This window comes from Ranitomeya imitator, chromosome 8, assembly GCF_032444005.1.
Source record: "Ranitomeya imitator isolate aRanImi1 chromosome 8, aRanImi1.pri, whole genome shotgun sequence".
Lineage (NCBI taxonomy): Eukaryota > Metazoa > Chordata > Amphibia > Anura > Dendrobatidae > Ranitomeya > Ranitomeya imitator.
In genome coordinates, this window is record NC_091289.1 from 81536996 (window position 1) to 81557117 (window position 20122).

General features: G+C 45.6%; 1 protein-coding gene across 3 annotated transcripts in view; it reads left to right on the top strand.

Annotated features, from left to right (window-relative positions):
* The window catches only part of LOC138647839 (transcription factor 20-like), a 421475-nt gene that overhangs the window by 375487 nt on the left and 25866 nt on the right, over window positions 1-20122 (top strand). For all 3 annotated transcript variants that reach the window (XM_069737120.1, XM_069737121.1, XM_069737122.1), the window contains one exon: window positions 19794-19843. In XM_069737120.1, coding sequence (XP_069593221.1) covers window positions 19794-19843 — 50 coding nt within the window. The remainder of the gene's footprint in view (window positions 1-19793; window positions 19844-20122) is intronic.

Sequence of the window (20122 nt, forward strand, 5' to 3'; positions counted from 1 at the left end):
AAGGCACTGTGTTTTACCTGCGGATTTACCAGTGTTTTTTGTGCGGATTTCACCTGCGGACTCCTATTATGGAGCAGGTGTAAAACGCTGCGGAATCCGCACAAAGAATTGACATGCTGCGGAAAATACAACGCAGTGTTTCCGCGCTGTATTTTCCGCACCATGGGCACAGCGGATTTGGTTTTCCATATGTTTACATGGTACTGTAAACCTGATGGAACACTGCTGCGAATCCGCAGCGGCCAATCCGCTGCGGATCCGCAGCCAAATCCGCACCGTGTGCACATAGCCTAATTCTAAAGGTATGTGCACACGCTGCGGATCCGCAGCAGTTTCCCATGAGTTTACATTTCAATGTAAACCTATGGGAAACAAAAATCGCTGTTCACATGCTGCGGAAAAACTGCACGGAAACACAGCGGTTTACATTCCGCAGCATGTCACTTCTTTCTGCGGATTCCGCAGCGGTTTTACAACTGCTCCAATAGAAAATCGCAGTTGTAAAACCACAGTGAAATGCGCAGAAAAACCGCGGTAAATCCGCGATAAATCCACAGCGGTTTAGCACTGCTGATTTTTCAAATCCGCTGCGGAAAAATCCGCAGAGGACCAGAATACGTGTGCACATACCGTACCCTAACCCTAACCCTAGTTCTAACTCCAACCTTAGTGGGGAAAAAAAAAAAATCTTTATTTTATTATTGTCCCTACCTATGGGGGTGACAAACGGGGGGAGGGGGGTCATTTACTGTTTTTTTTTATTTTGATCACTGTGATAGGTTTTATCACAGTGATCAAAATTCACATTGGAACGAATCTGCTGGCCGGCAGATTCGGCGGGCGCACTGCGCATGCGCCCGCCATTTTGGAAGATGGCGGCGCCCAGGAAAGAAGACGGACGGACCCCGGGAGGCTAGGTAAGTATAAGGGGGGGGGGGGAATCAGGGCACGTGGGGGGCGTCGGAGTACGGGGGGGTGGATCGGAGCATGGGCGGTTGGATCGTAATACGGGGGGGTGGATCGTAACACGGGGGGGTGGATCGGTGTGCGGGGGTGGATCGGAGCAAGGTGGGGGTTGGATTGGAGCACGGGGGGAGCGGAGCACGGGACGGAGGGGAGCGGACCACAGATCGGAGGGCTGGGGGGGCAATCGGTGGGGTGGGTGCACATCAGTGTTTCCAGCCATGGCCGATGATATTGCAGCATCGGCCATGGCTGGATTGTAATATTTCACCAGTTTTTTTTAGGTGAAATATTACAAATCGCTCTGATTGGCAGTTTCACTTTCAACAGCCAATCAGAGCGATCGTAGCCACGGGGGGGTGAAGCCACCCCCCCTGGGCTAAGGTACCACTCCTCCTGTCCCTGCAGGCCGGGTGAAATTACAGTTAACCCTTTCACCCGGCCTGCAGGAGCCCAATTCGACCATGACGCATATGCTGCGTCACTGGTCGGATTGGCACGGGTTTTCATGACGCATACGGTGCGTCAAAGGTCGGGAAGGGGTTAATGGGTCTAGTTTCCAAAATCGGGTCACTTGTGGGGGTTTCTACTGTTTAGGCACATCAGGGGCTCTCCAAACGCGACATGGCGTCCGATCTCAATTCCAGCCAATTCTACATTGAAACAGTCAAACGGCACTCCTTCTCTTCCAAGCTCTGATGTGAGCCCAAACAGTGGTTTACCCCTACAGATGGGGTATCGATTTACTCAGGAGAAATTGCACAACAACTTTTGTGGTCTAAATTCTCTTATTACCCTTGTAAAAATAAGAATTTGTGAGCGAAAAGATCATTTTTGTGTAAAAATAAAAAAATGCGATTTTGATTTTTTTTTTTTTTTCACGGCTCTACGTTATAAACTTCTGTGAAGCACAGTTATTTACCCCCACATATGGGGTATCGGCGTATTCAGGAGAAATTGCACAACAAAATTTATGGTTAAATTTCTGTTTTTACACTTGTGAAAATAAAAAAAAAATTGGTTCTGAAGTAAAATATTTGCAAAAAAAAGTTAAATGTTCATTTTTTCCTTCCACATTGTTCCTGTGAACCACGTAAAGGGTTAATAAACTTATTGAATGTGGTTTTGAGCACCTTGAGGGGTGTAGTTTTTAGAATGGTGCACACTTGGTTATTTTCTATCATATAGACCCCTCAAAATGACTTCAAATGTGATGTGGTCCCTAAAAAAAATGGTGTTGTAAAAATGAGAAATTGCTGGTCAACTTTTAACCCTTATAACTTCCTAACAAAAAAATGTTGTTTCCAAAATTGTGCTGATGTAAAGTAGACATGTCTCTCTGATTTAAAGGGAAGGTGCCACCAGTTTTCTCGTATTTTGTTTTTTTGTGAAATTAAGCTTAAAATAGTAATTAAAATGTATTAATGCAATGTTTGCACTGTTTGCAAACATTTCTATATGAAAAATATTATATATTTTTCTACAAATATACATATTTACCACTAGGGGGAGCATTTTCCGTTTTAGACCTCAAGCAGCTATAGTAAGATTTAGCAGCTCTGCCCCAAGGATATTAGACCACCCAAAAGGGGAGGGAAATGGTGATGTCAGCAGTTACTGCCCCAACAGTAAGAATGAAGAGCAGCATCACAGGGCAGCACCATTTTGTGTGTGACTGCCCTGTGACCTGCTATCACCAGCAGTTACTGCATCAGAGGAGCAGAACACAGTGGGCTCAGCAGCATCTGGACCCAAGAAGAGTGAAGACATGTGGTGTGCATATGGAGCAGCATTAGGAGCTGTCTGAGAGCTCCAGCTCTGCAGTGAATAGCCAGGCATTATGGAGGGAGGGGAGAGATGCATTGTATGGCTAAGGCCGGGGTCTCACTAGACCGCAATACGGACGAGTGCAATGCGATAAAAAATCGCATAGCACTCGTCCCAATGTTAATCTATGGGGCAGCTCCCATCATCCGATATTCTCTCGGCCGTATTCAGGATCCGAGTGAAATCGCAGCATGTGGCAATTCTCAGCATATCTCGGCCGAGAATCGACAATGAAAGTCTATGGGGGTGAGAAAAAAATCGCACAGCACACGGACCATCAGTGTGACGTGCGAGAAATTCTCAGGCATTCGGCAGGTGACAGGAAAGGCTCAGCCATTATTTGCTCATTTTGCAAGTGTTTGAGAAAATCTCACCATACGGACGCCATACGGATGTCACACGGATGCCATACGGATCATTGGATGCGAGAAAATCGCATCCTCGCACTGCACACGGATCACTGTTTTGGTAACATTTGTGCGATTCTCGTCCATCAAAAACGGACCTTTTTTATACGTTGTGTGTGTCCCCGGCCTAAGAGTGACTGATGGGAGAGAAAGATGCATGAAGTGTGATGAGTGAGACACATAAGGAGTGTGATGGGGAGATACACCTTGAGGCTGTGTGCACACGTTCAGGATTTTTCGCATTTTTTTGCGTTTGTTCGCTATAAAAATGTGATAAAAACAATTTAAAAATGCATACATATGCATCCCATCATTTATAATGCATTCCACAATTTTTGTGCATATGTTGCGTTTTTTCTGGGGGAAAAACGCATCGCAGTAAAAAACGCAACATGTTCTGCGCATGTCGTGTCTCCTCCTTTGATGTGGGCTCCGGCGGTGAGCCCACATCAAAGTCACGACATGTCGGCTGTTTTGTACAGCTGACATGTGCGCGCAATAGCGGCAGGTGAAATCGCAATTCACCCGCCGCTATTAACCTGTTAAATGCCGCTGTCAAATGCTGACAGCGGCATTTAACTACCGCTTCCAGCCGCGCGGCCAGAAATGGGCGTATCGTCCACCCCCGTCACATGATCAGGGGTTGGCGATGCGTCAGGATGTTCACCATAGAGGTCCTTGAGACCTCTAAAGCTACTGATGCCGGCCTGCTGTGAGCGCCTCCCTGTGTTCGGCGCTCATAGCAAGCCTGTAATTCAGCTACGGAGCAGCAATCTGATGATCGCTGCTATATAGCTGAGCCGATCGAGTTGTGCCAGCTTCTAGTTTCCCATGGAGGCTATTGAAGCATGGCAAATGTAAAAAAAAATGTTTTTAAAAATATGAAAAAAAAAATAAAAAATTTAAATCACCCCTCCTTTTGCCCCATCAAAAATAAAACAATAAAAAAATCAAACCTACACATATTTAGTATCGCCGCGTTCAGAATCGCCCAATCTGTCAATAGAAAAAAACATGACTGACATGTGCCCGCAATAGCGGCAGGTGAGATCGCGATTCAACCGTTCCTCTGTGTTTTCCGTCCGGCGGAAACAGCTGTTTTGACGGATCCTGCAAAAAACGGATGAAACGTGTGGCCATCCGGCGCTAATACAACTCAATGAGAAAATAACGGATCCGGCGAAAAAATGATCTGGCAGAAAAAAAGTAAATTGTGGAAAAAAACGGATCTGGCGTGAAAAAACGGATCCGGCGGAAAAAACTGATCTGGCAGAAAAAAAAGGAACTTGTGGGAAAAAAACGGATTAGGCGGGAAAAAAAGGATCCGATGGAAAAAAAACTGATCTGGCAGGAAAAAAAGGAAATTGTGGAAAAAAACGGATCCAGCAGGAAAAAATGGATCCGGCGAAAAAAAAACGGATCCGGCGGGAAAAAATGGATCCGGTGGAAAAACGGATCTGGCGGAAAAAAACGGATTCTGCAAATGTGCTCGCAGGATGCGTTTTTTTCCCATAAACTTGTATTAGCGACAGATCGTGACGGATGGCCACACGTCGCGTGGTCGCGTCCGTCGTGCAACGGATCCGTCGTGTTTTGGCGGACCGTCGGCACGAAAAAACGTTCAAGTGAACTTTTTTTGTCCAGCGCGTCCGCCATTTTCTACCGCGCATGCGCTGCCAAAACTCCGCCCCCTCCTTCTAGACTTCAGAATGGGCAGTGGATGTGTTGTAAAACTGCATCCGCTGCCCACGTCGGGCACAAATTTCACAACGTACGTCGGCCCGACGCATAGCGACGGACTCGTACCGACGCAAGTGTGAAAGAGGCCTTTGTGAGGGTTGAATTTAAAAAAAAAAAAACGCGTGGGCGCCCATGCAATTTTCTGCGCCAGAGGGGGAAAGCCGACGGCCGGAGGCCAATATCTGTAGCCTGCTATGAATATCAGCCCGCAGCTGTCTGCGTAGCCTTTACTGGCTATTAAAATAAAGGGACCCCCAAAAAAAAAATTGCGTGGGGTCCCCCTATATTTTATAGCCAGAAAGGCTACGCAGACAGCTGCAGGCTGATATTCATAGCCTAGAGGGGCCATGGATATTGCCCCCCCCCCCCCCCCCCCCCCCAGGCTACAAATACCAGTCCGCAGCCGCCCCAGAAATGGTGCATCTGTAAGATGCGCCAATTCCGGCACTTAGCCCCTCTCTTCCCACTCCCGTGTAGCGGTGGGATATGGGGTAATGAAGGGTTAATGTCACCTTGCTATTGTAAGGTGACATTAAGCCGGGTTAATAACGGAGAGGCGTCAATAAGACGCCTATCCGTTATTAATCCAATAGTAAGAAAGGGTTAAAAAAAACACGCACACATTAGGAAAAAAGTATTTTAATATTCTTCGTTTCACCATACTTACCATACTTCAGCGCCTGCAAAAAACGTAAAATAATAAACCGTATACTCCCTATCCGCCGTAGTCCAATTAATATCGAGTGTCCCATGACGATCTCCCCTATAGAACAGTGACATCGGGTGATGTCACTGCTCTATAGGACCCTCATTGACAAACTGACATGAGACAATGGCTCCTACAGTGCATCACTGAGAGGTTACCTTAGGACAAGGTCTCACTTTATGGCAATTGATGCCTGGGAAAATTTCTCATACACCAATGGCATAAAGTGAGACTAGGGACTTTTTTTTTTACAGCGGCAGAGGAATACAGTGGTGGAAGGATACCTTCCTGCTGTCATTGTGTTCCTGGAGCCCCTAGAGAGCAGTCGCATTATCTGATGCTGCTGCTCTCCACGGGAGATCGTCGTGGGACACTCGTGGATTTCTGCGGACAGGGAGTATATTGGTTGTTTGTTTTTTTCATATTTTTTTTACAGATGACACTGGCTTCGGGGAACAAAGTGACAAGTAATGGTGAGTATGAAATCTATGTTTAATGTACTGTATGTCTATATGTATGTAATGTATGAATGTATTGTATGTAGCATGTATGTATGGAGTATTTTTTTTTTTTCATTCAACACATTAGCCGGATGATGGGACTATTACTGTCCCATAATTGGCTAATGTGTCAATCACTGTCATTGTAGCAGGCATCGTCCGATGGGACTTGTAGTCCCATCGGACGATGCCTGCATACACGCATAGAGACCCCCCCACGCTGCACAGAGACCCCCCCCCCACGCCGCACAGAGGCCCCCCACGCCGCACAGAGATCCCCCGCGCCGCACAGAGACCCCCCCACGCCGCACAGAGACCCCCCCACGCCGCACAGAGACCACCCCACGCCGCACAGAGATCCCCCACGCCGCACAGAGACCTCCCCACGCCGCAGAGATCCCCCACGCCGCACAGAGACCTCCCCACGCCGCACAGAGACCTCCCCACGCCGCACAGAGACCCCCCCACGCCGCAGAGACCCCCCCACGCCGCACAGAGACCCCCCCACGCCGCACAGAGACCCCCCCACGCCGCACAGAGACCTCCCCACGCCGCAGAGATCCCCCACGCCGCACAGAGACCTCCCCACGCCGCACAGAGACCTCCCCACGCCGCACAGAGACCCCCCACGCCGCAGAGACCCCCCCACGCCGCACAGAGACCCCCCACGCTGCACAGAGATCCCCCGACGCCGCACAGACCCCCCCACGCCGCACAGAGACCCCCCCACGCCGCACAGAGAACCCCCCACGCCGCACAGAGAGCCCCCCCACGCCGCACAGAGAGCCCCCCACGCCGCACAGAGAGCCCCCCACGCCGCACAGAGACCCCCCCCCCATGCCGCACAGAGACACCCCCCCCCCCCCCCACGCCGCACAGAGAGAGAGAGCGACACAGGGGGAGAGTGCAGTTTACCGGAGATCACTGGGACTCTGTGCAAGTGGGGAGGCGGAGACAGAGCAGGAGAAGCACACAGGGCAGAGTGTGAGGAGCAGAAGATGTGTGCACTGCCCAGAACCTGCAGTGCCTGGAGTACAGAGGAGCAGTGAGGGCTTCTTCTCTCCTGTGATAGAGAGTAAGTGGAGCTTGGCAGATAGCACAGGGCTCTAATAAAATGGCAGCTAGTCACACCTACAGCAGTGAGTTGTGCAGCCCACAGAGGCGTGCCCAGCTCACTGCTAATGCTGCTGCAATGTTACAGATAGGGTCCGAGCCGGTCTATTATCTCCTATGTCCATGGGGTGCCGTAATCTGACACTGATAGGGCCCTGCTACTGCTGCAAAACCAAGATGTCAGCCCCCAGTGCATTCTTTCTACTCATATATCACACGAAATCTGTTTTACATGCATTCAAATCTGGGTTATAACAGCATGTTATGCTACATTACATTGATTAATTAATGATCTACAAACGCGGTACCTTCCCTTTAAGGGCATAAAAATACAAAGTTTCAAAATTGTAAAAATTGTCGTCATATTTCTGTTTTTTTCATAAATAATCGCAAGTAATATCGAAAAAATGTTACCACTAACAATGAAGTACAATATGTCACGAAAAAACAATCTCTCAGAATCATCGGGATCCGTTAAAGGCTAGGTTCCCATTGCGTTAATGGGACCGCGCTAACGGACAGCGTTGCACGGCGAAATTAACGCCGTGCAACGCGTTCGTTAGCGCGCCCATTAACAGCAATGGGGACGCGCATCACTAGCGCGTGCCATTTTCGGCACGCGTTAGTGATGTGCCGGTGTTTTGTTTCACGCAGCCCGTTACCCACTCTCGCAGATTGGAGATCTGCGAGAGTGGGGACGTTTAACGCGACCCCTTTACAAAACATTGCATTAGCGCAATCCACTAGCGCTAGGCGCTAAACGGATTGCACTAACGCAATCTGAACCTAGCCAAAGCGTTCCAGAGTTATAACCTCATAAAGTGACAGTGGTCAGAATTGTAAAAATTGGCTTGGTTATTAAGTACCAAATTGGCTCTGTCACTAAGGGGTTAATCTTTATTTACAGTTTTGAAATCATGATGTGCTCCGGGACGGCCTCTGGCGAGAGGAGTCTTCATGTGGTGCTCTGAATAGGTATTCATCTGTATGGCTTCTGACAGGTCTCTGATCCCTGACTGACCTGCCTCCTAGTTTATGTAATGAATATAAATAAAAAAATAAATCTATATATGTCTTGAAAAAAAAATTCCCTTTCTGCAGGCAAAAATCTGTTTGACAGTGGCTCCGACGCAATAGCAGCTATCGACGATCCGATAGCTGCTTCTACACTGGCGCCAGCTTGCTAGAGAAAAAAAAAACAATTTCCTCCTCCAAGATGGTGCTGCCTGCGCAATAGCAGCAATCTGCGATCGCAATTTTTTTTTCTCTAGCAAAATGGCGCCTCCAATCCTGGTCTGCATGGTTCCTCATCCCTATCCTGATATGCATGCATGTAGAGCCCAACAAACAGGCTCTACATGCATGTGTTTTGACTGTCATACAGTCGCAACACATGCAGCTGCGGTGCCAAACAGCTGATTATTGGGAGAGCTCCATGTTACCGAGGCAGTTATTCAGTAAGCGCTATAGCTATTCGGATCAGCACTTATCTGAAGCTTTTCGATCAACCCTTGTTGTTACCAACCTCTGATGAGAATTTCATGTCAACAGCACTAGAGATGAGCAAATATACTCGTTACTCGAGATTTCCTGAGCACGTTCGGGTGACCTTCAAGTATTTTTTAGTGCTCGGAGATTTAGTTTTCATCGCTGCAGCTGAATGATTTACATCTGTTAGCCAGCTTGATTACATGGGGGATTCCCTAGCAACCAGGCAACCCCCACACGTACTTATGCTGGCTAGTAGCTGTAAATCATTCAGGTGCGGCGATGAAAACTAAATCTCCGAGCACTTACAAATACTCGGAAGACACCCGAGCATCCGCGGGAAATCTCGAGTAACGAGTATATTCGCTCATCACTAAACAGCACCTTTAAAAATATATTTACTTAGAAAATTGGAGACGTGTTCAGTACTTATTTCACCCGCTATATACACAGTCAATTAATGGAGTTCCCGATATCGACCACCTGTTTACTCATTATTTTCATTGCTTTGTAGTCCTTTGTATAGTTAAGTGAATACATTTATATACATTCATTTATATACATACATATTTAATTTTTCTATTGCCCTATTAATTGGCTGATCACACAATGTTTTAATTGGTGAGAGGTAATAAAAATATGGATGTAGTCCTAATTTAATGTCTTGATCAAGACCCATATATCTTTAAAGTTCGAAACATTGCTGTCTCCCTCTATTGTGTGACATTGGTAAAGAAGATACTTTCCACTGTGGATGCTGTTGTAGCTCTCTTCACTTTCAGATCTGGGGGTTTTCTGCTGTTTTGGCACCTCATAGGTCATCAATTGCAACTTGGTGTCTGCAATCTGTTCAGCCAAATTTACTCTCCAAAATGAAATGGCGAACCTTCCTTTTCGAGCCTTGCTGTGTGCCCATGAAGTAGTTTCTGGCCATACAGTGGCATGTAAAAGTTTGGACATCCCTGGTCAAATCAAAATTACTTTTGTTGTGACCGGTTAAGCGAGTTGAAGATGAAATGATCCCCAGAAGCGCTGAAGTTAAGATGACACATTTCCTTTGTATTTTAAGCATACTGTACTTTTTTACATTTTAATAATTACAAAAAAAAGGAAAATGGGCCGATGCAAACCTTTAGAGATTTGTGTGCTCAGTGTTATGACCTGGTGGTCAGGACAATAATGGACCTGGTGGTTAAGAGCACACGGAATGACCTGATAGTTACTGATAATAAGGACGAGCTCTGGGACGTGGGAACTCTGCTGACCGCAATCCCTAAACCTATCAAACACACTAGAAATAGCCGTGGATTGCGCCTAACGCTCCCTATGCAACTCGGCACAGCCTAAGAAACTAGCTAGCCCTGAAGATAGAAAAATAAAGCCTACCTTGCCTCAGAGAAATTCCCCAAAGGAAAAGGCAGCCCCCCACATATAATGACTGTGAGTAAAGATGAAAATATAAACTCAGAGATGAAATAGATTTAGCAAAGTGAGGCCCGACTTACTGAACAGACCGAGGATAGGAAAGGTTACTTTGCGGTCAGCACAAAAACCTACAAAAAGACCACGCAGAGGGCGCAAAAAGACCCTCCGCACCGACTCACGGTGCGGAGGCGCTCCCTCTGCGTCCCAGAGCTTCCAGCAAGCAAGACAACAAATTAAATAGCAAGCTGGACAGAAAAATAGCAAACCATAGAAATACAAGCTGGAACTTAGCTTCTGATGGGAAGACAGGTCACAAGAACGATCCAGGAGTGAACAGACCAATACTGGAACATTGACAGGTGGCATGGAGCAAAGATCTAAGTGGAGTTAAATAGAGCAGCAGCTAACGAATTAACCTCGTCACCTGTGAAACTCAGAAACACCCACCAGAGGAAGTCCATGGACAGAACCAGCCGAAGTACCATTCATGACCACAGGAGGGAGCCCGACAACAGAATTCACAACAGCTCAGATAACTTTGACCAAGGTTTCAGACCTTAATTATTCTGTTAGTTATGGCTTGTTCACTATCATTGTTAGGAAAGTCCACTAGATTCAAATTTTCCAGCTTTATAGAAGTCTAGCCTCCTCTAACCTTAGAATCTAGCCTAAAAAATAGCAACCATAGGTTCTTATATGCCGCTGCCTAGCACTCTGAAAATTTTGGAGGCCCACAAAGCAGGAGAAGACTATAAGAAGAACAGTGGAGGTAAATATGGGGACTGGAAGACCAAGCAAAGTTCCTGTGAAAGCTGCTCATTGGATTTCTAGAGGCGCAAATCGGAACCCCCGTTTGACTGCAAAATACCTTCAGGAAGATTTTCCAGACTCTGGAGTTGTGATACATTGTTCTACTGTTCAGAGACACCTGAACAAACATGGCCAGCACTCGGGAACGGAGCATGCGGTTGGATAGAAATACATGCAGCTGAATGCTCCGGGCAGTGCCGGGTATTGATGCGAGACTCGCGTGAGTTTCTCGCATTGCACACGCAAGTGTGACCCCAGCCTTTTAACCCCTTCCCGACCTTTGACGCAGCGTATGCGTCATGGAAACCTGTGCCAATCCAACCTGTGACGCAGCATATGCGTCATGGTAGGATCGCGCTCCTGCAGGTCGGGTGAAAGGGTTAACTGTAATTTCACCCGACCTGCAGGAACAGGGGGAGTGGTACTTGAGCCCAAGGGGTGGCTTCGCCCCCCGTGGCTACGATAGCTCTGATTGGCTGTTGAAAGTGACGTTTCACTTTCAATCAGAGCGATAGTAATATTTCACCAATGAAAATTGGTGAAATATTACAATCCAGCCATGGCCGATGCTGCTATAGCATCAGCCATGGCTGGAGACCGCGATCTGTCACCGCCACCGATCTCCTCCCCTCCGTCCTGTCATCTGTCGTCCGCTCTCCTCCATCCTCCTGTCCGCTCCCCCCGCAGTCCGATCTCCCCCCGCTGTCCGATCCCACCCCTGCATACTTACCGAGCTCCGGTGTCCGTCCATCATCTCCATGGGCGCCACCATCTTCCAAAATGGCAGGCGCATGCGCAGTGCGCCTGCCGAATCGGCCGGCCAGCAGATTCGTTACAGGTACATTTTGATCGCTGTGATAGGTTCTATCACAGCGATCAAAATAAAAAAAAATAATAAACCCCCCCTTTATCACCCCCATAGGTAGGGAGTATAATAAAATAAAGAAAATATATATTTTTTTTTTTCCACTAGGGTTAGGGCTAGAATTAGGGTTAGAACTAGGGGTAGGCCGGGATCACACATGCGAGAAATACGTCCGAGTCTCGCATGGTAATACCCGGCATTGCCGCCGTCACTCAGGAGAGAAGCGTCGGCCGCATAGCAATACATGGAGCCGACGCTCCGCTCTTGAGTGGCGGCGGCAATGCCGGGTATTACCATGCGAGACTCGGACGTATTTCTCGCATGTGTGATCCCGGCCTTAGGGTTAGAATTAGGCTATGTGCACACGGTGCGGATTTGGCTGCAGATCCACAGCGGATTGGCGGCTGCGGATTCGTAGCAGTTTTCCATCATGGGTTTATGAGAAATCGCTTCTGTCAAACCAATCTAATCAGTTTTTATGAAGAGGTAAGCTATAGGCTGGACCACGGTGAGTCATTGGACGTGGTATATCTCGATTTTTCCAAAGCGTTTGATACCGTGCCGCACAAGAGGTTAGTACACAAAATGAGAATGCTTGGTCTGGGGGAAAATGTGTGTAAATGGGTTAGTAACTGGCTTAGTGATAGAAAGTAGAGGGTGGTTATAAATGGTATAGTCTCTAACTGGGTCGCTGTGACCAGTGGGGCACCGCAGGGGTCGGTATTGGGGCCTGTTCAACATATTCATTAATGATCTGGTAGAAGGTTTACACAGTAAAATATCGATATTTGCAGATGATACAAAACTATGTAAAGCAGTTAATACAAGAGAAGATAGTATTCTGCTACAGATGGATCTGGATAAGTTGGAAACTTGGGCTGAAAGGTGGCAGATGAGGTTTAACAATGATAAATGTAAGGTTATACACATGGGAAGAAGGAATCAATATCACCATTACACACTGAACGGGAAACCACTGGGTAAATCTGACAGGGAGAAGGACTTGGGGATCCTAGTTAATGATAAACTTACCTGGAGCAGCCAGTGCCAGGCAGCAGCTGCCAAGGCAAACAGGATCATGGGGTGCATTAAAAGAGGTCTGGATACACATGATGAGAGCATTATACTGCCTCTGTACAAATCCCTAGCTAGACCGCACATGGAGTACTGTGTCCAGTTTTGGGCACCGGTGCTCAGGAAGGATATAATGGAACTAGAGAGAGTACAAAGGAGGGCAACAAAATTAATAAAGGGGATGGGAGAACTACAATACCCAGATAGATTAGCGAAATTAGGATTATTTAGTCTAGAAAAAAGACGACTGAGGGGCGATCTAATAACCATGTATAAGTATATAAGGGGACAATACAAATATCTCGCTGAGGATCTGTTTATACCAAGGAAGGTGACGGGCACAAGGGGGCATTCTTTGCGTCTGGAGGAGAGAAGGTTTTTCCACCAACATAGAAGAGGATTCTTTACTGTTAGGGCGGTAAGAATCTGGAATTGCTTGCCTGAGGAGGTGGTGATGGCGAACTCAGTCGAGGGGTTCAAGAGAGGCCTGGATGTCTTCCTGGAGCAGAACAATATTGTATCATACAATTATTAGGTTCTGTAGAAGGACGTAGATCTGGGGATTTATTATGATGGAATATAGGCTGAACTGGATGGACAAATGTCTTTTTTCGGCCTTACTAACTATGTTACTATGTTACAGTACCATGTAAACCTATGGAAAAACCAAATCCGCTGTGCCCAAGGTGCGGAAAATACCGCATGGAAATGCTGTGTTGTATTTTCCGCAGCATGTCAATTCTTTGTGAGGATTCAGCAGCATTTTACACCTGTTCCTCAATAGGAATCCGCAGGTGAAATCCGCACAAAAAACACTGGAAATCCGCAGTAAATCTGCAGGTAAAGTGCAGTGCCTTTGACCTGCGGATCTTTCAAAAATGGTGTGGAAATATCTCACGCGAATCCGCAACGTGGGCACATAGCATTAGGGTTGGAATTAGAGTTAGGGTTGAAATTAGGGCTTGGGTTGGAAATAGGGTTAGGATTAGGCTGTGGTTAGGGGTGTGTTGCGGTTAGGGTTGGTGTTAGAGTTGGGATAAGGGTTAGGGGAGTGTTGGAGTTATAATTGAGGGGTTTCCACTGTTTAGGCACATCAGGGGTCTCCAAACGCAACATGGCGCCACCATTGATTCCAGCCAATCTTGCATTCAAAAAGTCAAATGGTGCTCCCTCCCTTCCGAGCCCAGACGTGCGCCCAAACAGTGGTTTACCCCCACGTATGGGGTACCAGCATACTCGGGACAAACTGGGCAAAAATTATGTGGGTCCAATTTCTCCTGTTACACTTGTGAAAATAAAAAATTGCTTGCTAAAACATCATCTTTGAGGAAAGAAAGATGATTTTTTATTTTCACGGCTCTGCGTTGTAAACTTCTGTGAAGCACTTGGAGGTTCAAAGTGCTCACCACATATCTAGATAAGTTCCTTGGGGGGTCTAGTTTCCAAAATGGGGTCACTTGTGGGGGGTTTCAACTGCTTAGGCACATCAGCGGCTCTGCAAACGCAACGTGATGCCCGCAGACCATTCCATCAAAGTCTGCATTTCAAAAGTCACTACTTCCCTTCCGAGTCCCGACGTGTGCCCAAGCAGTGGTTTATCCCCACATATGGGGTATCAGTGTACTCAGGACAAACTGGGCAACAAGTATTGGGGTCAAATTTCTCCTGTTACCCTTGTGAAAATAAAAAATTGCTTGCTAAAACAATTTTTGAGGAAAGAAAAATGATTTTTTATTTTCACGGCTCTGCGTTATAAACTTCTGTGAAGCACTTGGGGGTTTAAAGTGGTCACCGCACATCTAGGTTAGTTCCATGGGAGGTCTAGTTTCCAAAATGGGGTCACATGTGGGGGAGCTCCAATGTTTAGGCACACAGGGGCTCTCCAAACGTGACATGGTGTCCGCTAACAGTTGGAGCTAATTTTTCATTCAAAAAGTCAAATGGCGCTCCTTCCCTTCTGAGCCCTGCCGTGTGCCCAAACAGTGGTTTACCCCCACATGTGAGGTATCAGTGTACTCAGGAGAAATTGCCCAATAAGTTTTAGTATCAATTTTATCCTGTTGCCCATGTGGAAATGAACAAATTGAGGCTAAAAGTAATTTTTTGTGAAAAAAAACTACTTTTTCATTTTTACGGATCAATTTGTGAAGCACCTGGGGGTTCAAAGTGCTCACTATGCATCTAGATAAGCTCCTTGGGGAATCTAGTTTCCAAAATGGGGTCACTTGTGGGGGAGCTCCAATGTTAAGGCACACAGGGGCTCTCCAAACGCGACATGGTGTACGCTAAAGATTGGAGCCAATTTTTCATTGAAAAAGTCAAATGGTGCTCCTTCCCTTCCGAGCCCTATCGTGTGCCCATACAGTGGTGTCCCCCGACCCCTCCCCCCCCCCCCATCCCCCCACATATTGGGCATCGGCGTACTCAGGACAAATTGTACAATAACGTTTGGGGTCCAGTTTCTTTTTACCCTTGGAAAAATAAAAAAAAATGTTGCTAAAACATCGTTTTTGTGACTAAAAAGTTAAATGTTCATTTTTTTCCTTTTAAATGTTCATTTTTTTCCTTTTAAATGTTCATTTTTTCCTTCCATGTTGCTTCTGCTGCTGTGAAGCACCTGAAGGGTTAATAAACTTCTTGAATGTGGTTTTGAGTACCTTGAGGGGTGCAGTTTTTAGAATGGTGTCACTTTTGGGTATTTTCTGCCATATAGACCCCTCAAACTGACTAAAAAAATGGTTTTGTAAATTTCGTTGTAAAAATGAGAAATCACTGGTCAAATTTTAAGCCTTATAACTTCCTAGCAAGAAAAAATGATGTTTCCTAAGTTGTGCTGATGTAAAGTAGACATGTGGGTAATGTTATTTATTAAAGGGAAGGTGCCATCAAAAAAAACAATTTTTCAGAAATTGTAAAAATGTAAAGAATTAATGATTACATTTTCTTAAAAAATATTATCATTTGTTTATAATTTAGTAAAATATGAAAAATAATTTGAAAAGTTTTGGAATTTCCACTTTTAAACACTAGGTGGAGCAGCTGCTGAAATTTCAGAAAAACCTAGTGCACAAATAGCTCACATTACTGCACTGCAGTAATTATGGGCGGAGTCTGCTGACGTGTGTGATGTCACTCCTCCCCTTCTGGGTGTTTGCTAAGGGATTAGAGAGGATGATATTCAGGAACCCAGTGAGCAGCCATTTTGTTAGTGACTGCAGAGTATGTTCAGTATTTTACATAAGTATTTGTAAGCCAAAACCAGGAGTGGAACAATTAGAGGAAAAGTATAATAGAAACATATTCACCACTTCTGTATATATCACTCACTCCTGGTTTTGGCTTACAAATACTGATGTAAAATACTGACCAAATACTGCTAGTGTGACGTCAGCCTTATACTGACAAGTAGACAGTCACCGAGGATGGCAGGCAGCAAGGATTCTGGGAGATATGTGGTGGAGGGAGCAGGGTGACAGCAGCACAGAGTATTTCAGGAGAGCAGTGTGCTTGTCTATGGGGGGTGTGCGGAGGGATTGTACATAGAGCGCTGTCTTTTATACACATGGATGGACCGTCTGCTTGTCTGCTCCACAGAAATCCAGGAAACATTTCTGCGGATTGATGGGCTTGTCTGATCCAGACTTTGCATACAGACCCCATTCCCCTCCTCAGATCCTGTCTTCCCCATCCTGTCCTGGCAATATTTGAAAGCGAGGCGACAGTCTGGGGTGACGCTGGGAAGGAAATGTAGCCATATAGTGACGATAAAAATGAGACCCCTCTCTTCAGCTACCTCACCAGCCTTCCCCTAACTGCACCTAACTGGAGGTCATGCTGCCCCCTCTATTACCCCAGACCTACGTGCAGGTGCTCATCCAGAACCACCATAGAATGGGTCCGCTTTCTGAAGATAATACTGCCATAGTGTTCTCACATAATACCGCCATATAGATCACACACAATACTATCAAATAGATCACACACAATACTATCAAATAGATCACACAATGCTGTCATACAGTTCTCACATAATACCACCATATAGATCACACATACCGCCAGTGTTCTTACATACCGCCATATAGATCACACATAATACCGCCAGTGTTCTCACATACCGCCATATAGAACACACATAATACCGCCAGTGTTCTCACATACCACCATATGCTTCTCACATAATACCGCCATATAGATCACCCATAATGCCGCCACATAGATCTCACATGTATTGTAAATACTCGGCCAGAATAAAGTCCTTTATTAATCTTTTTTAAACCATACCGAACGCATAATCCTCGACTCCCTCATCTCCCACAACAAAAATAATAAACCACAATGGGGAAAGACACGCAAGGGGGAGAGGAGTGCATAGGAGAGGATTAGATACTGACTGCTGAGCCGTGTATCTAATCCTGTCCTGTGTGATACTGTGCTGCGCCGTGTATCTAATCCTATCTTGTGTGATACTGTACACAGGACAGGATTAGCTACACAGGACTAGGTTAGCTACACAGGACAGAGGTAGCAGTGGTAGATGGTATATAGAGGCAGGCAGCAGTGGTAGATGGTATATAGAGGCAGGCAGCAGTGGTAGATGGTATATAGAGGCAGGCAGCAGTAGTAGATGGTATATAGAGGCAGGCAGCAGTGGTAGATAGTATATAGAGGCAGGCAGCAGTCGTAGATGGTATATAGAGGCAGGTAGCAGTGGTATATAGGGGCAGGTAGCAGTGGTATATAGGGGCAGGTAGCAGTGGTATATAGGGGCAGGTAGCGGTGGTATAGGGGCAGGTAGCAGTGGTATATAGGGGCAGGTAGCAGTGGTATATAGGTGCTGGTAGCAGTGGTATATAGGGGCAGGTAGCAGTGGTATATAGGGGCAGGTAGCAGTGGTAGATGCATAAGAAAATAAAAACTCTGTACTTACCTTCAGTCCTCTTCCAGGAAGTGCTGAATCATGTTCAGGGCAGAGCAGTGTGACGATCTCCCTGCTCTGCTCAGAACAGGTCGGCAGTGATTGCAGCCTGTGCTGTAATACTAAGTACAGGCTGCAATCACAGCTCCTGGCTGCAGATACTCACCCCGAACCTCTCTTCCCAGCAGCAGCTCCTGCTATGATCGCACACACTGAGCTGTGTGTGCGATGACAGAGGAAAATAAAAAACAAAATGGCCGCGATCTCCTCTCACAACTGTGACGTAGCAGCCCAGTGGGCGTGCCCAAGTCACAGCTGAGAGGGAGGAGAAGCAGCCTCAATGAAAGAGATGCGGTCGGGTCCGACTGTTGGCTCCTATGCCCATGGCTGCCGTAAGTGAGGAGTGCAAGTGTCGTTCCCAGACACTTACACCCCCACTAATGAAAATGGCGGCCTCCAGTGGTAAAAGTAAAAATGAATAAATAAAAAAGTATGAAAGTAGTACATTTACTTTTGTATTAAAAATAATTGATTATATAATCAATAATTATTAATACAAAAACTAAAATCACGGCACCCTCCCTTTAACTATTTTGTGCCACATAACTCTCTCGTTTAACAGAATAAAAATTCAAAATTTGAAAATTGTGAAATTTTCAAAATTTTAGCCAAATTTCCATTTTTTTCACAAAAAAACGCAAAAATTATCCACCTAAATTTACCACTAACATGAAGCCCAATATGTCACGAAAAAACAATCTCCGAACCGCTAGGATCCGTTGAAGCGTTCCTGAGTTATTACCTCATAAATTGACACTGGTCAGAATTGCAAAAAACGGCCAGGTCATTAAGGGCAAAATAGGCTGGGTCATGAAGGGGTTAATGGCCCTCACAGTCCCCCCTAGCTGAACATCATTGAAATCTGTGTAGAGACCTCAAAATAGCAGTGTATGCAACAAGACCCAGGAATTTCACAGAAATTGAAGAATTTTCCAAGAAAGAATGAATGAAAATCCATCTAACAGGAATTGAAAGACTCTTGCTGGGTACAAAATTCGTTCTACCAGGTACTAACCCTGCAGGGTCCCCAAATTGTTTCATCGGCCAATTTTCCATTCTGTCATTTTTAAAATGTAAAAAATTCCTTTTTTGGGGGAGTGAAAAATGCAAAGGAAATATGTCATCATTAACTTTAGGCCGTTTAGAGATCATTTCATCTTCAACTTGCTTAACTGTTCGCAATAACAGTAAGTTTGGCCAGGGGTGCCCAAACTTTTACATGCCACTGTATATGGGGCATTGGTGTACTTGGAAGAAACTGCAAAACAAATTATATGGTCCCTTTTTCTCCTTTTTCTCTAGTGAAAATGAAAAATTTGGGGCTAAAACAGTAGTTAGTAGAGCAAAAAGACATTTACATTTTTTAAAAAGTTTGAAAATAGGCAATTTTTAAATGTGAAACGTTAGATATCTTCATAAACACAAGTCTACCTAAATTTACTTCCATCAAGAAGTGTATCTCCAGAATCACTGGAATATGTTGACGTGTTCCACAGCTATTACCGAATAAAGTGACACTGGTCAGAATTTAAAAATGTGTTAAACTGCAATAGGGGTACGTTTATTTGGTCTTCCTAACCAAATAAACGTACCCCTATTGCAGTGAATAAACACACTCTCTAAATTTAATTGATTATATAGTGCATTATTTTTCCATTTTAAGTTTATTCATAATGTTTCATCGCCATGGGTTGTATCGGATGCTGCTGGCAGAGTGGAGTTTGCTATATTTTGCATAAAACGGCATTTTTGCTGCATTTTCCACATCTGCAACCATGCTAATGTAGTTTTCCACTTCTTGCATTTTCGAGGGGGGAATGGAAATTCAGCAACTTTCGGGAAAGATCATTGCATATATAACCACCTTTGTGATTGAAAACTGTTGTTTCATTTGCAGAATGTTTACTAAATGAAGAAAACTTCACTGTACGGTGCCCCAAGCACAAGGTAAGGAAAGCGGTTCTGTAAGAGCGCAAAAGCCTGTTTTTTATTTTATTTTAGATAATACTTCCGCAGCATTGTGTGCCCTCATTTAGTCCCTCTCCACAGAGGTTTAGTAGACGTGTGTATACGCTATTTTAGGGCCGCCATAAGGCTGCATGGTTAATGATGGACAGAACACAGACTGTACACTGATTCCATATCCCAGAATAGAAGAAAGACAGCGCCACAACGGTCAGTGATGAAGACCTTACGTGTTTAATCTGCCTCCTGCGGCGACGTTTC